The sequence below is a fragment of the Rana temporaria genome, chromosome 4 (genome assembly GCF_905171775.1).
Source record: "Rana temporaria chromosome 4, aRanTem1.1, whole genome shotgun sequence".
NCBI lineage: Eukaryota > Metazoa > Chordata > Amphibia > Anura > Ranidae > Rana > Rana temporaria.
This window is the reverse complement of record NC_053492.1, coordinates 50,021,759-50,037,288: the sequence shown is the minus strand read 5'-3', so window position 1 is coordinate 50,037,288 and position 15,530 is coordinate 50,021,759. Positions and strand designations below refer to the sequence as shown.

General features: G+C 42.4%; 1 protein-coding gene across 3 annotated transcripts in view; it reads left to right on the top strand.

Moving 5' to 3' along the window:
- LOC120936199 (cysteine-rich secretory protein 2-like) overlaps positions 1 to 15,530 on the top strand; it is a 157,524-nt gene that overhangs the window by 22,634 nt on the left and 119,360 nt on the right. For all 3 annotated transcript variants that reach the window (XM_040348376.1, XM_040348373.1, XM_040348374.1), the window contains 2 exons: positions 9,972 to 10,049; positions 10,168 to 10,266. In XM_040348376.1, the coding sequence (XP_040204310.1) occupies positions 9,972 to 10,049; positions 10,168 to 10,266 (177 nt within the window). The remainder of the gene's footprint in view (positions 1 to 9,971; positions 10,050 to 10,167; positions 10,267 to 15,530) is intronic.

Below are 15,530 nucleotides of genomic sequence, written 5' to 3'. Positions count from 1 at the left end.
GCAGGACGAACAGCACAGGATCACCCTTTCAGCACAGGCCCCAGCCAGACAACTGGGCCCACAAACAAAGCCGCAGCCCCCAGCCAACGTGGTCCTGGAACCAGGATTCAGGACGCGCACCTCAGGCCAGGCGGGCCATGAGGCGTGGGCAGACGGCAGACCCCGCACCATTGGCATCTGTCCTTTAAGTACCTCTCCCCAGCATGCACAGCGGGGCGACCACTCCCACTGATTTGTTGCTGAGGGGAACACTCAATACACCTTGACCTTGCTGCTGCCACCCTTGGCCTGGGGTGGTAATGACAACCCCAGGCAAGCAATGGTGGGTACTCTCAGCGGAGCCATGGCTGGAATAGAGGCTAAATTGTCCTTAACCTCCCTGGCGGTATGATTCTGTCTGGAATTACGTACCAAAAGCGGTACAATTATTTTGCAAGGAAATTTGGCGTTTTATACTGTAGGCCTGTAATCTTTAGAAATAACTCACTTAAATCTGACCAAGCAAGAGTCTTGTAGGCATCCCGGGTATGATTTTTTTTTTTAAAACAAAATTATAAATTATAATATAATAAATAATTATAAATAATTATAACAAATAATAATATAATTATAATAAAAATTATTCAATAATGTAATCAACTCAAAATCACTGAAATGTGCTCAGTTGCAGAATTGTCGCTGTCATTATTTTTTTTTTTTATGACGAATTTCCCCACAAATCGCTATTGCACATTTCTGCAAGTGATTATAATTTATTATTGCTGTTTTCTAGCTGATCTAAAACCATTTTTGACATAAAGGGACACTTTTGGACAATCTACAGTTTTTAGGCAGAAATTACATTTTTTATTTTTATAAAATAACATGTAGGGCACTGGGCAGACCACTAGGGACAAGGGGTGTGTGTATTTTTTACATACAGTACTGTAATTTATAAGATTACAGTATACTGTATGTAAAGTGTTTGTTTACTTTTTTGAATTTGGCGCCGTTCTCCGCTCCCGTGCGTCGTAACGTCGCAGGGAACGGAGATCGGCGGCACACGGGGACACTGTGAATCGAGCGAGGAGGTCCCGCTCGCTCACACAGCGGGGTGGCATCGCTGGATCCAGGGACAAGGTGAGTAACTTGCCTGTGGATCCAGCGAAAGGTAAGCCGCGCCCAGGCCCGGATTTACTCCCTTTGCCGCCCCAAGGCCGGGTCCTTCAATGCGCGGGGGTAAGCGATTTTTCCCAGACAATGACTGGTGTTAGTGCTTCAATCATCCCGGCACCATGGTTGTTATGGTGTCAGGATGATTGAAATGCATTATTTTTATCATTACATTGTAATATAAAATGAAATAGTTCAACTCAACATAAAGCAGAATGAGTGTGAGCCCTGAGCGTGTCACTTGCCACCGTTGCTTGTCACCAGATGGGAATGTCACTTGCCACACTGCCTGCCACCAGATGGAGATGTCACTTGCCACGCTGCCTGCCACCAGAAGGTGATGTCACTTGCCACGCTGCCTGCCACCAGATGGGGATGTCACTTGCCACACTGCCTTCCACCAGATGGGAATGTCACTTGCCACACTGCCTGCTACCAGATGGAGATGCCACGCTGCCTGCTACCAGATGGGGATGTCACTTGCCACGCTGCCTGCCACCAGATGGGAATGTCACTTGCCACAACCGCCTGCCATGAGATGGGGATGTCACTTGCCACACTGCCTGCTAGCAGAATGGGAATTGCCACAGTTACCTGGCTGCCACTCAAAAAGTATCAGTTTGTCACTAATTGCATGTAAAATCAAGCCCCCCTCCAGCATTGCAGAGTACTTGCAGCCAGGGGAAACTAGCTGCAGGTTAACCGTGAAACAGAGGCACATGAGACTCGAGTGAGAGATGAGAGTGAGGGCGGGCGGTGAGAGATGACGTAATTCTCTCTCTTCTGTGTCACGCAGCCTGTAAGTAAGGGCGGAAGTTGGAACAGCAGTGCGAACAATGAGAGAAGATGTAATCTCTCTCCGCCACCGCACGGCCCGCACCGCTGAAAAAATTCCTTGTCTCCTCCGCCGCGCGGTGCCGCCCCTGCACACAGTGCCGCCCCGAGGCCTGGCCTTGTTGGCCTTGTGGGAAATCCGGCCCTGGCCGCGCCGCTGCACACTCTGCACGTCCAGCCCGAGCGTGACTCGGGGTTACCGATCCTAGCATAAAAAAATCAACCCCGAGTCACGCTCGGGTTTACCGCCAGGGAGGTTAATTACTCTGGTCTGAGCCAAATAACAGCTCAGACCCCCACTAAATTTAAAGCAGCGCCTGTTCAACAGGAGCAGGGCGCCACAGTAGTGGTAGAAAAAAAGCAGAGGTTAATACACTCCTGCTTAAACTGTGATGTCATCCACCTTACTGCGTTATGTGGCAAAGTTGTGCATATTTTGCATATAGTTTGCCTGGAGTTACGATTTAAATAATACTTTCTAGTAGAACTAACTTTGAAATAAAACCTGTAATAATTGCAAGTACAATCTTGCCCATTTAACCTCCTGTACATAGCTCCCAACTGTCCCTGATTTCGAGGAAATGTCCCTGATTTGGAGAAATGTCCCTCTATCCCACTTTCCCCCTCATTTGTCCCTCATTTTTGTCTGATCTATAGCATTGTATATAAAATGCACTTTTTATCTTTCAGAAAAGTGTTTCCCAGTGCTAAACCTTTCTTACAATTTCTAAATTGCTGCATTTGTAAATTTTAAAAGCCAATATTATGGAAGAGCCCTGGGGCCATCATAAAAAAAAAAATACTAAATTCTGAGTTTCAAAGTCAGAATTCTGAGATTAAAAAGACAGAATTCTGTGTTTCAAAGTCAGAATTCTGAGATTAAATGTCAGAATTCTGAGATTAAATGTCAGAATTCTGTGTTTCAAAGTCAGAATTCTGAGATTAAATGTCAGAATTCTGAGATTAAAAAGACAGAATTCTGAGTTTCAAAGTCAGAATTCTGAGATTAAATGTCAGAATTCTGAGATTCTAAATCTAGTAGTCTCTATTAGGAGGATTTTAGGAGCAATTAGCAATAATGTATTAACACCCATAGACCATCATTCTGCAGACATACAAGTCTGGTGCTCTAGATATAGATCTGTAAATCTATCTTAGTTACAGCATACAGTATGGGGAAGCAGGCAATGCTGGGCTCTCTGGTTCCTCTACAGTCCCACAGTTTACTGTCATTTGCTCTAACATAAAGAGGGATGCTGAAAACGAGTGTATTGTGTGTGTGAGTGGGGGGGGGGGGATGACACAGCTTCCATAGATAACAGAACACAATGCACCCCAACTTTTAGGAAACATTGCACTGTTGCCCCAACAAGAGGGAATTGTGAGCACAATGTGTGTCTTTGTTCAGAACGGCTTGATTATAGCAATTACATGTCTGGACTAATTCTTACAGAGAATGAACCCCATATTACACATAAAAATCGATGCAGGTATATAGCTTGAGAAATAGCTCAATGCATAGGGCGACAGACTTGTGTTTCATATTTTGTGGGTTCGAATCCAGGAGACAGCACAATTTGTTTTTAAGTTATATGTATATATACATATTATTTTATACATTGCTCTTAGATTAAAATAGAGATGTCCCAATACCAATATTAGTAAATCAATATATTGAAAATGTATATGTCTTCAAAAAATTAAGCTCTGAGCTGGATTCGAACCCAAAACTTAAAAACACAGAAGTCTATTACTCTAACCATTGAGCTATAACCCAAATCATAAAACTCTACTCTTTTTTTAGGTTTAATATGGGGTTCATTCTCTGTAAGAATTAGTCCAGACATGTAATTGCTATGATCAAGCCGTTCTGACCATAGACACACATTGTCCTTCTGCCTTCTAGCCATTCACAATTCCCTCATGTTGGGGCAACAGTGCAATGTTTCCTTAAAGTTGGGGTGCATTGTGTTCTGTTATCTATGGAAGCTGTGTCACCCCCCCCCCCCCCCCCCCCACTCACACACAGAATACACTCGTTTTCAGCATCCCTCTTTATGTTAGAGCAGATGACAGCAAATGGAGGAACCAGAGAGCCCAGCACTGCCTGCTTCCCCATACTGTATGCTGTAACTAAAATAGATTTAAAGATCTACATATAGAGCACAAAACTTGTATGTCTGCAGAATCATGGTCTATGGGTGTTACTACATTATTGCTAAATGCTCCTAAAATCCTCCTAATAGAGACTACTATATTTAGAAACTCCGAATTTTGAGTTTCAAAGTCAGAATTCTGAGATTAAAAGTCAGAATTCTGAGATTAAAAGTCAGAATTCTGAGATTAAAAGTCAGAATTCTGAGATTAAAAGTCAGAATTCTGAGTTTCAAAGTCAGAATTCTGAGATTAAATCTCAGAATTCTGAGATTAAAAGTCAGAATTCTGAGATTAAAAGTCAGAATTCTGAGATTAAAAGTCAGAATTCTGAGTTTCAAAGTCAGAATTCTGAGTTTCAAAGTCAGAATTCTGAGATTAAATCTCAGAATTCTGAGATTAAAAGTCAGAATTCTGAGATTAAAAGTCAGAATTCTGAGTTTCCAAAGTCAGAATTCTGAGTTTCAAAGTCAGAATTCTGAGATTAAATGTCAGAATTCTGAGATTAAAAGTCAGAATTCTGAGATTAAAAGTCAGAATTCTGAGATTAAATGTCAGAATTCTGAGATTAAAAGTCAGAATTCTGAGATTAAAAGTCAGAATTCTGAGATTAAATGTCAGAATTCTGAGATTAAAAGTCAGAATTCTGAGATTAAAAGTCAGAATTCTGAGATTAAAAGTCAGAATTCTGAGTTTCAAAGTCAGAATTCTGAGATTAAATCTCAGAATTCTGAGATTAAAAGTCAGAATTCTGAGATTAAATCTCAGAATTCTGAGTTTCTAAATATAGTAGTCTCTATTAGGAGGATTTTAGGAGCAATTAGCAATAATGTAGTAACACCCATAGACCATGATTCTGCAGACATACAATTCTTGTGCTCTACATATAGATCTGTAAATCTATTTTAGTTACAGCATACAGTATGGGGAAGCAGGCAGTGCTGGGCTCTCTGGTTCCTCCATTTGCTGTCATCTGCTCTAACATAAAGAGGGATGCTGAAAACGAGTGTATTCTGTGTGTGAGTGGGGGGGGGGGGGGGTGACACAGCTTCCATAGATAACAGAACACAATGCACCCCAACTTTAAGGAAACATTGCACTGTTGCCCCAACATGAGGGAATTGTGAATGGCTAGAAGGCAGAAGGACAATGTGTGTCTATGGTCAGAACGGCTTGATCATAGCAATTACATGTCTGGACTAATTCTTACAGAGAATGAACCCCATATTAAACCTAAAAAAAGAGTAGAGTTTTATGATTTGGGTTATAGCTCAATGGTTAGAGTAATAGACTTCTGTGTTTTTAAGTTTTGGGTTCGAATCCAGCTCAGAGCTTAATTTTTTGAAGACATATACATTTTCAATATATTGATTTACTAATATTGGTATTGGGACATCTCTATTTTAATCTAAGAGCAATGTATAAAATAATATGTATATATACATATAACTTAAAAACAAATTGTGCTGTCTCCTGGATTCGAACCCACAAAATATGAAACACAAGTCTGTCACCCTATGCATTGAGCTATTTCTCAAGCTATATACCTGCATCGATTTTTATGTGTAATATGGGGTTCATTCTCTGTAAGAATTAGTCCAGACATGTAATTGCTATAATCAAGCCGTTCTGAACAAAGACACACATTGTGCTCACAATTCCCTCTTGTTGGGGCAACAGTGCAATGTTTCCTAAAAGTTGGGGTGCATTGTGTTCTGTTATCTATGGAAGCTGTGTCATCCCCCCCCCCCACTCACACACACAATACACTCGTTTTCAGCATCCCTCTTTATGTTAGAGCAAATGACAGTAAACTGTGGGACTGTAGAGGAACCAGAGAGCCCAGCATTGCCTGCTTCCCCATACTGTATGCTGTAACTAAGATAGATTTACAGATCTATATCTAGAGCACCAGACTTGTATGTCTGCAGAATGATGGTCTATGGGTGTTACTACATTATTGCTAATTGCTCCTAAAATCCTCCTAATAGAGACTACTAGATTTAGAATCTCAGAATTCTGACATTTAATCTCAGAATTCTGACTTTGAAACACAGAATTCTGACTTTGAAACACAGAATTCTGTCTTTTTAATCTCAGAATTCTGACTTTTAATCTCAGAATTCTGACTTTTAATCTCAGAATTCTGACTTTTAATCTCAGAATTCTGACTTTTAATCTCAGAATTCTGACTTTTAATCTCAGAATTCTGACTTTTAATCTCAGAATTCTGACTTTTAATCTCAGAATTCTGACATTTTATCTCGGAATTCTGACATTTAATCTCGAAATTCTGACATTTAATCTCAGAATTCTGACATTTAATCTCAGAATTCTGACATTTAATCTCAGAATTCTGACTTTGAAACACAGAATTCTGTCTTTTTAATCTCAGAATTCTGACTTTGAAACTCAGAATTTTGTATTTTTTTTTTTTATGATGGCCCCAGGGCTCTTCCATACAATATAGACGAATAGTAGTGATAGAAAAAAAGCACTTGTGGGTTTAACTAATCATTTTTTTTTTTACAATTCTCATTTAAGGGGGTGTGGCATGGTGTGTGTCCTATGCCTGCATACTTTTGCATGACCTCTGTAGCATTTTCAAAAAAAAATTCCCTTCCTGACTTTACAAAACAACATATTCACTCCTTGGTTATTTCCTGTCTTGACTCCTGCAACTCCCTCCTTACTTGCCTACCTTTACAATCCTATCCCCCTTCAGTCTATTATGAATGCTGCTGCTAGACGTATACACCATTAACCAATCCGTGACTGCTGCCCCTCTCTGTCAATTCCTTCACTGGTTTCCAATAGCCCAACGTATAAAATTCAAAATTCTAACCACAACGTACAAAGCTATCCATAACTTGGCCCCCAGCTACATCACCAACCTCATCTGCAGATATCACCTAAATCAGGGGTGCCCAACCAGTGTCCCGGGGGCCACATGTGGCCCACAAAGCCCTCTGATGTGGCCCGCGACTGCCTGTTCTGGGGTGGAATAGAATAAAATACTGTTATTAAAGGTCAGTTTATTACTAAAATCACAGTGTATATATGGGCATATCTGTTCTGTAGTGGTTACTGGTCTGCTTTCAAACTGATCCGCAGGTGCAAATCAGTTTACCTGCGGGTTACCTGCACTAAGCCATAGACTTCTGTTATTGCCTGCGAGTTTGGTGAACTTTTTGAAAGTGCACCAAACCTGCAGAAAATAATAGAAGTCTATTGCAAAGTGTAGGAAAGCCAAGGGTATACTGCATTGCACCCGTGGTGTGAGTAAATTGCAGCACATCAACCAATTGGGCCCACCATTCACCTCCAAGTAGTGGCAGACATAAACCGACATTGTGGTCCGCAACCGGTTACCAAGTTGCTTAAGTGGCCCTTGCTCTTCAAAAGATTGGTCCCCCCTGACCTAAATCATCCTCTCCGCTCCTCCAAATACATCTTGCTATTTAGCTCCCTTCTTACCACCTCCCATGAGCGTCTCAATTCCAGAACCTCCTTTATCCTCTGGAACTCCCTATCCCCATATGTCTGGTCAGCTCCTACCCTGTACTCACCTACAAACTGTAGTCACCTCCATCAGATCACCCCCTGCAACTATTACCTTTTGTACAACCTCCCCCTTCCTTTACATTGTAAGTGTCATGAGCAGGGCCTTACTATTCCTTCTGTATTTAACTGTGTTGTAATTTTACTGTCTCCCTTTATATTGTAAAGAGCTATGCAAAATGTTGGAGCTATATAAATACTTAAAGCGGGAGTTCACCCAATGATGTTTTTTTTTTCTCTTTTCCCCTTAGATAGATGCTTGTTTTGTCTAGGGGAATCGGCTAGTTGTTTTAAAATATGAGCCGTACTTACCGTTTTCGAGATGCATCTTCTCCGTCGCTTCCGGGTATGGGTCTTCGGGAGCGGGCGTTCCTTCTTGATTGACAGTCTTCCGAGAGGCTTCCGACGGTCGCATCCATCGCGTCACTAGTAGCCGAAAGAAGTCGAACGTCGGTGCGGCTCTATACTGCGCCTGCGCACCGACGTTCGGCTTCTTTCGGAAAATCGTGACGCGATGGATGCGACCGTCGGAAGCCTCTCGGAAGACTGTCAATCAAAATAGGAACGCCCAGTCCCGCAGCCCATACCCGGAAGCGGCGGAGAAGATGCATTTTGTAAACGGTAAGTACAGCTCATATTTTAAAACAACTAGCCGATTCCCCTAGACAAAACGAGCATCCATCTAAGGGTAAAAAGTGTTATGTACGGGTGAACCCCCGCTTTAATAATAATAATAATAATAATAATAAGAATAAGAATAAGAATAATCAAATTGATTGAGTAATATCCATTCAATTTGGGGAGCAGACAGTTATTGCCAAAACAAAGGATGGAAATACAAAGGAAAAACAAGCAGTTTTATGATCTGACCCAGATTGAGATTGGCAAGACCTGCAACCAACATATACTGATAGTGATGGAAGAGCAGAATGCCCTGGTGGAAAATAAGATGGAAGGAAATGCAGTCATAAATATGGTCATAGTAACAGAAATTATCCATGAAAATAATCAGCTAATCAGCTTTGGTTGCTACAATAACCTTTTTTTAAAGTGATATTAAAGGCAATTTTAAAAAAAATAACAAATATGTCATACTTACATGCTCTGTGCAGTGGTATTGCACAGAGCAGCCCCGATCTCCTCTTTTTAGGTCCCCCACAAGTGTTCCTTGCCCCTCCCTTTTACAGAGTGCCCCCAGAGCACCCTGACTCAGACCCGCCCCCTCTCCCTCTCCTCATTGGCTCACTGACTGTGATTGACAGCAGTGGGAGCCAATGGCTTTCGCTGCTGTCTCAGTCAATGAGGAGGGAGAGTCCCCAGAGAGCCAAAGCTCTCATACACATCCCTGGATCACGATGGGTCTTAGGTAAGTATTAGGGGGCTGGGAGGTGCTGCTGTACACAAAAGGTTTTTTACCTTATTGCATAGAATGCATTAAGGTAAAAAAACTGTCTGCCTTTAGAACCACTTTAAGGAACCAAAGAAATGTTGAAATACGTTGACATCACCACATGTACTCAAAATCAATTAGACTACATTCTCTGTGACAAATGTTGAGAAAGCTAAAACGAAAATGAATGCAACTAGAATAAGCACCTGCATTTGACTTAGTATCAGCCTCCTTCATTCCAGGGTACAGAAGAAGATTAGCGGCTGGGAGCCAATTAGATGTGCTGAATGCAAATGTCTTGATAAGGAACATTATGATAAGAGGCAATAGGAGGGATAACTTCATCAGAATGCTTCTGTTCTTTCTCCATGTCTCTTCTGCAAAAAAAATAGTTTTATCTTCTTCCTCGCAAATTTCTTAAACTGTATACTGAGCTGCACATGCAATCTGAGCATGTGATAGGAGTTAGGTACTACAACACCCCCCCCCCCCCCCCCGTGCCCGGCCAGACTATCTAAGCTGGTGAAATATCCCGCACCCAGAAGAGGAGTGTGAGAAGATGTCATTGCCACCCAGGCATCACATTGCTGGAGCAGAGGTTAATACACTCCTGCTTAAACTGTGATGTCATCCACCTTACTGCGTTATGCGGCAAAGTTGTGCATATTTCAGGACTGGATCCGCAGAAAAAGATATCCTTTTGCAAGTAAAACAGCTCTTTTATATGTATTTCCCCTGTGCATTCAAGTTGTTTGCCTGAACTTCAGTTTTAAATAATACATTCTAGTAGAACTAGCTTTGAAATAAAACCAGTAATAATTGCAAGTACAATTTAAAAATATTTTTGAGCAATAAAATGATTCCTTTATTTTTCTTACAGGAAAAATCTAAGCTAGATGAAGATAAGGGGGGTGACACAGAACAATATCAAAGTACACCCGGACCCAATCAAGATTATGTATGTTGACATTGTTACATTCTAGTAGAACTAACTTTGAAATAAAACCTGTAATAATTGCAAGTACAATTTAATTTTTTTTTTGAGCAATAAAATAATTCCTTTATTTTTCTTACAGGAAAAATCTAAGCTAGATGAAGATAAGGGGGGTGAGAAGGATGAGGGATCTAATGGCACAGAACAACATCAAAGTACACCTGGACCCAATCAAGATGATGTATGTTGACATTGATCAAATTTACTATTACAAGATATAAAGGACATGTAGGTGGTTATTTACTAAAGCTGGAGCGTGCACAATCACCAGCTTTTATTGTCAAAGCTTAATTGAACAAGGTGATTGGCTACCATGCACAGCTGCACCAGATTCGGTGTGCTCCGGTTTTAGAAAATCCTCCCCCATAGTGTGATGTAATTACTAATGCCTTGTACACACGATCAGAATTTCCGATAAAAAAAGTCTGACGGAATTTTTTCATCGGATATTCCGACCGTGTGTGGCCCCCATCAGACTTTTTTCCATCGGAGTTTAGAAATAGAACATGTTTTATTTTTTTCCTATGGAAAAAAATCCTATCGGAAATTCCGATCGTCTGTGTGGAACTCCGACGGAGAAAAAAACATGCATGCTCAGAATCAAGTCGACACATGCTCGGAAGCATTGAACTTAATTTTTCTCGGCTTGTCGTAGTGTTCTACGTCACCGCGTTTTGGACAGTCGGAATTTGGTCTGACAGTTGTATGCAAGACAGCTTGAACAGAATTCTGATGGAAAATTCCATCAGATTTTATCCCATCAGAAATTAGGATCGTGTGTACAGGGCATAAGACCCCTTTCACACTGAGGCGCTATAACGCTAAAAATAGCGCCTGCAAAGCGCCCTGAAACAGCCACTGCTGTCTCTCCAGTGTGAAAGTCCCAACGGTGACGGTGAAAGCAGCATCTTTGGATCGGTGAAGGAGATGTGTGTGTATACTGCTTCTCCACCGCTCCTGCCCATTGAGATCAATGGGCACCGCAGCTATACGCTGGCAAAGTGCTGCTGCTGTGGTGCTTTGCGTGTGGTTTTAACCCTTTTTTGGCTGCTAGTGGGGGTTAAAAGAGTCCCGCTAGCGGCCGAATACCCCCGTAAATACGACGATAAAGCACTGCTAAAAATAGCAGCGCTTTACCGCCGACGCCAGTGTGAAAGGGGCCTAAGTAAAAGCTATGCTGTCTGTAATTTCAACTCCTGTTAGGGTCACCCATAGCAGCTATACCAGACAAAACCTACAGTCTACGAGAGGCATTCAAGTCAAACCGGCAGTTTTGAGTTTATATAGTAGAAAAACAAATTTTAAGTGGAGTGGAAACTGCATTTCTTTTCGATATACTCCCCTGCTACATTTATAGACTTATCCCAGCATTTAACTAATGCCTGGAAAGCTTTGGCATAGAAAGATTTGTCAGTACACCTGAACCATTCGAGGAGAGCTTGCTTCACTTCGTCATCAGTGCTGAAACGCTGACCTCCAACCTTGTGAATAGGGATGAGCCGAACAGCCCCCCGTTCGGTTCACACCAGAACCTTTGAACGGACCAAACGTTCGGGCGAACATTTAGAACCCCATTGACGTCTATGGGACTCGAAAGTGCTAATTTTAAAGCCTAATATGCAAGTTATTGTCGTAAAACATCTTTGAGAACCCGGGTCTTGCCCCAGGGAACATGTATCAACGGGAAAAAAGTTTTAAAAACTGTCGTTTTTTCAGGAGCAGTGATTTTAATGATGCTTAAATAAAAAATAAAAAAAATCCTTTATTGTACCTGCTGGGTGTCTATAGTATGCCTGTGAAAACATCTTTAAGAAACCCGGGTCTTGCCCGAGGGAACATGTATCAATGGAAAAAGAGTTTTAAAAACGGTAGTTTTTGTCAGGACTCCTGAAAAAATTACAGTTTTTAAAACTTTTTTTCTATTGATACATGTTCCCTCGGGCAAGACCCGGGTTCTCAAAGACGTTTTCACAGGCATACTATAGACACCCAGAAGGTACAATATTTAAAGGAATTTTTCATTTTTTTTTTTCATTTAAGCATCATTAAAATCACTGCTCCTGAATCTTTAGGTGCAAACTACAGAGCACATGGCCAGTACACACCAAATAGCTTTAGGTGCAAACTACAGAGGACACAGGCAATAAACCATGTAAGAATACTGCAGCTAGCACAATCACCTGCCTGCCAGTAAATTAGGAAGAACTGATCTAGCTAAACTATACAGTGTATAAATATATGTACATCACCTGGGATGTATATATATCCTCTACACACTGTAACATTAACTGACTAGCCTGCCTGCCTGCTCTATCTACCTGCAAAAAATGACACTCTCTCTGTCCTCTCAACCACCGCAACACACTACACAAGGCCGACCTGCAGGCGGCCTTTTATAGTGTGGGGCGTGTACTAAACCCCCAGAGCAATAATTGGCCAAAGCCACCCTGGCTTTGGCCAATTATGGCTCTCCGTTTTTTGCAAGCTGTGATTGGCCAAGCATGCGGGTCATAGTGCATGCTTGGCCAATCATCAGCCAGCGATTCCGCAGTGAATTATGGTCTGTGAAACGTAACTCAAATTTGGCGCAAACGACCCGTTTTGTTCGTATTTCGGCGAACGATCGAACATATGATCAAACAAATCGCTATAAGCGTTTATTGATTGGTTTGCGCAAAAGTTATAGCGTCTACAATATAGGGCATAGTTTTATGGCACTTTTATTAATATTTTTTTTTTACTAGTAATGGCGGCGATCAGCGATTTATTTCGGTACTGCGACCTTATGGCGGACACTTCGGACACTTTTGACACATTTTTGGGACCATTGGCATTTTTATAGCGATCAGTGCTATAAAAATGCATTGATTACTATAAAAATGCCACTGGCAGGGAAGGGGTTAACACTAGGGTGCGAGGAAGGGGTTAATTATGTTCCCTGTGTGTGTTCTAACTGAAGGGGACTGACTAGGGGAAATGACAGAAATGACAGATCGCTGTACATACATTGTATGAACAGACAATCCGTAATTTTTCCCCCTGACAGGACTGGGAGCTGTGTGTTTACACACACAGCTCCCGGTTCTCGTTCTGTAACGAGCGATCGCGGGTGCCCGACGGTGATCGCACCTGCTGGGCACACGCATCGGGACAAGGGGGCACGCACGCGCCCCTATTGGCTGATTCACAAGATGACGTATCGCTACGTGATCTCGCACAGCCGAGCCGACCTGCCGCCGTATAACTGCGGCGGCTGGTCGGCAAGCAGTTAAAGGTTCTTGCGGCTCCTCCCTGCATTAGATAACCCTCTGGAAAGCTCTCTCCTGAGGGGGTTACCTTGCGGGCGCGCTCCTGTGTATATCCATAGGATGCATTAAGGTGAAAAAACATGTAGGTTTACAACATCTTTAAACTTTCATACTAACATTAATGAATAGTCATTCAAAAGTGCTTCAAAATGAGCGTTTATGGTTTTCATGTTTGATTTTGGAACAAATGGACACTGTTAAAAATGTGTTTGTTTGAAAAAAAATGTACATCCTGTTCCTTCAAGTTCTCATCACTGCAGTTGAAAATGAGTGTCAATTTGACCCCCACTAATGATTAGAATGTTCTTAAAAAGAAAATATTTCAACAAAATTCTACTAGTTTATAGCCAGCGTAAAGTCCCGTATGCATGTCGGAAGACAATGGGTGTTTAAAGAAAAAACGGCCAGCATTCGGCCCGCATGTATGTCAGTCTGTCCAACAGAAGCCGGCCGTTCGGAAAACCAGCAGCTGACTGACTCCCGATCAGCACTGTCAGCATGGGTGTCCGCTCCATAGGGCAAGGGGGGCAATTGACTCCCCCTGGAATCGAGAAGGTGTTGAAGAGTGAAGACACCCCTCCGTGACTAAAGCAGTGACAGGGCCGCGGTGACAGGCAGGTTAGAACAGGGAGAGAGAGAGAGTGGCGAGCTGCTGGCTGTGGTGTTGCAAGGGGGGGTGGTCTGGTGCAGGGTGACACCACTGCACCTGACCAACCATCCCCTTCTCTCGCAGCCGCGGGCTGTCTGAGCAGTCCCGGGCTGGATGTCACACAGGCACAGTGAGCAGAGTGAAGCCACCTCCCCCTCCAGTGTTTATGTGTACGCAGTGGGAGGGTCCATCTGTGCTGAAGGGGGGTTGTGCTGAATTGGGGGGGGGTCCATCTGTGCTGAAGGGGGGTTTGTGCTGAAGGGAGGGGGTATGTGCTGAAGGGGGGGTCCATCCGTGCTGAAGGGGGAGTCTGTGCAGATTGGGGGGTCTATGGTGAAGGGGGGTCCATCTGTGCTGAAGGGGGGGTCTGTACATTCTCTAGACTATATTTATATGGGCATGGAAGCTGAATTATCTCAAGAGCTATTTTATCGGTAAAGCGCCGCTAAAAAGCATCGCTTTACTAGCGTTTTAGATGCGCTATTTTGGCTGATAGCAGTCGAAGAAAGGGTTAAATGCGACTGCGTATCACCACTGCCGAAGCGCCTCCCCCTGAAGAAAATTTTGCGGACGCCCATGACTGTCAGCCAATGGCAGAAAACACTGATCAGAGTGTTGTGGCAGGGAGGCCGTCCCCCTGTCACAACACAACAGCTCACCAGGGCAGATCGCTGAACTAACCTTGCATGGTTAGTACAGTGGCCCCGACCAGAGCTGTCAGTTTTTTTTTTTGCACGACTTGGCTTTAGTATCAGCCTCTTACAATCTTCATTATAAAGAAAGACAAAAAGGTTGATTTACTAAAACGTGAGAGTGCAAAATCTGGTGGAGCTCTTCATAGAAACCAATCAGCTTCCAGGATTTTTTGTTAAAGCTTAATTGAACAAGGTGAAGTTAGAAACCGATTGGCTACCATGCACAGGTGCACCAGATTTTGCACTCCAGTTTTAGTCAATCAACCCCAAAGAGTTGGGAGCTAATTAGATATGCTACATACAAAGATCTACTTAAAGAACATACGACAGAGATAGCAGACATGACTTCATCAGAATGCTGCTGCTTTTTTCCTATCCTTTTAAGAGTCTGGGGAGGAGAGAGGACATCTTAGACCAGAACTTTAATGTAAATATTTTAAAAAATTGCAAGCAGAAAATATGTATTTTTTTTTTTAATGTTAGTTTAATGTTTTAAAGGTCTTCTGATGTCCATCAGCCAATCATGTGCAAGCAAAAATGCTGTATCAGTTCCCTGAAAGACCTATGTAGTGGCAGTATTTTTTGTGGGGAGGATCTTATGGATTCTGTTTCCTTGTACTTATCTTGACTATTCGTAAAAGGTACCCCAGACATTGGAGAAGACCGAGAGTTGCTTGTTTTCCCATAGAGGAATCCCAAGGTCAGGGATGGAGTAACACCATATCCAGAGTAAGGTATAATAGCAAGAAGAGAAAAGACACAGAGAGAGAGAGAAGACAGGAAAGAAGAAGTA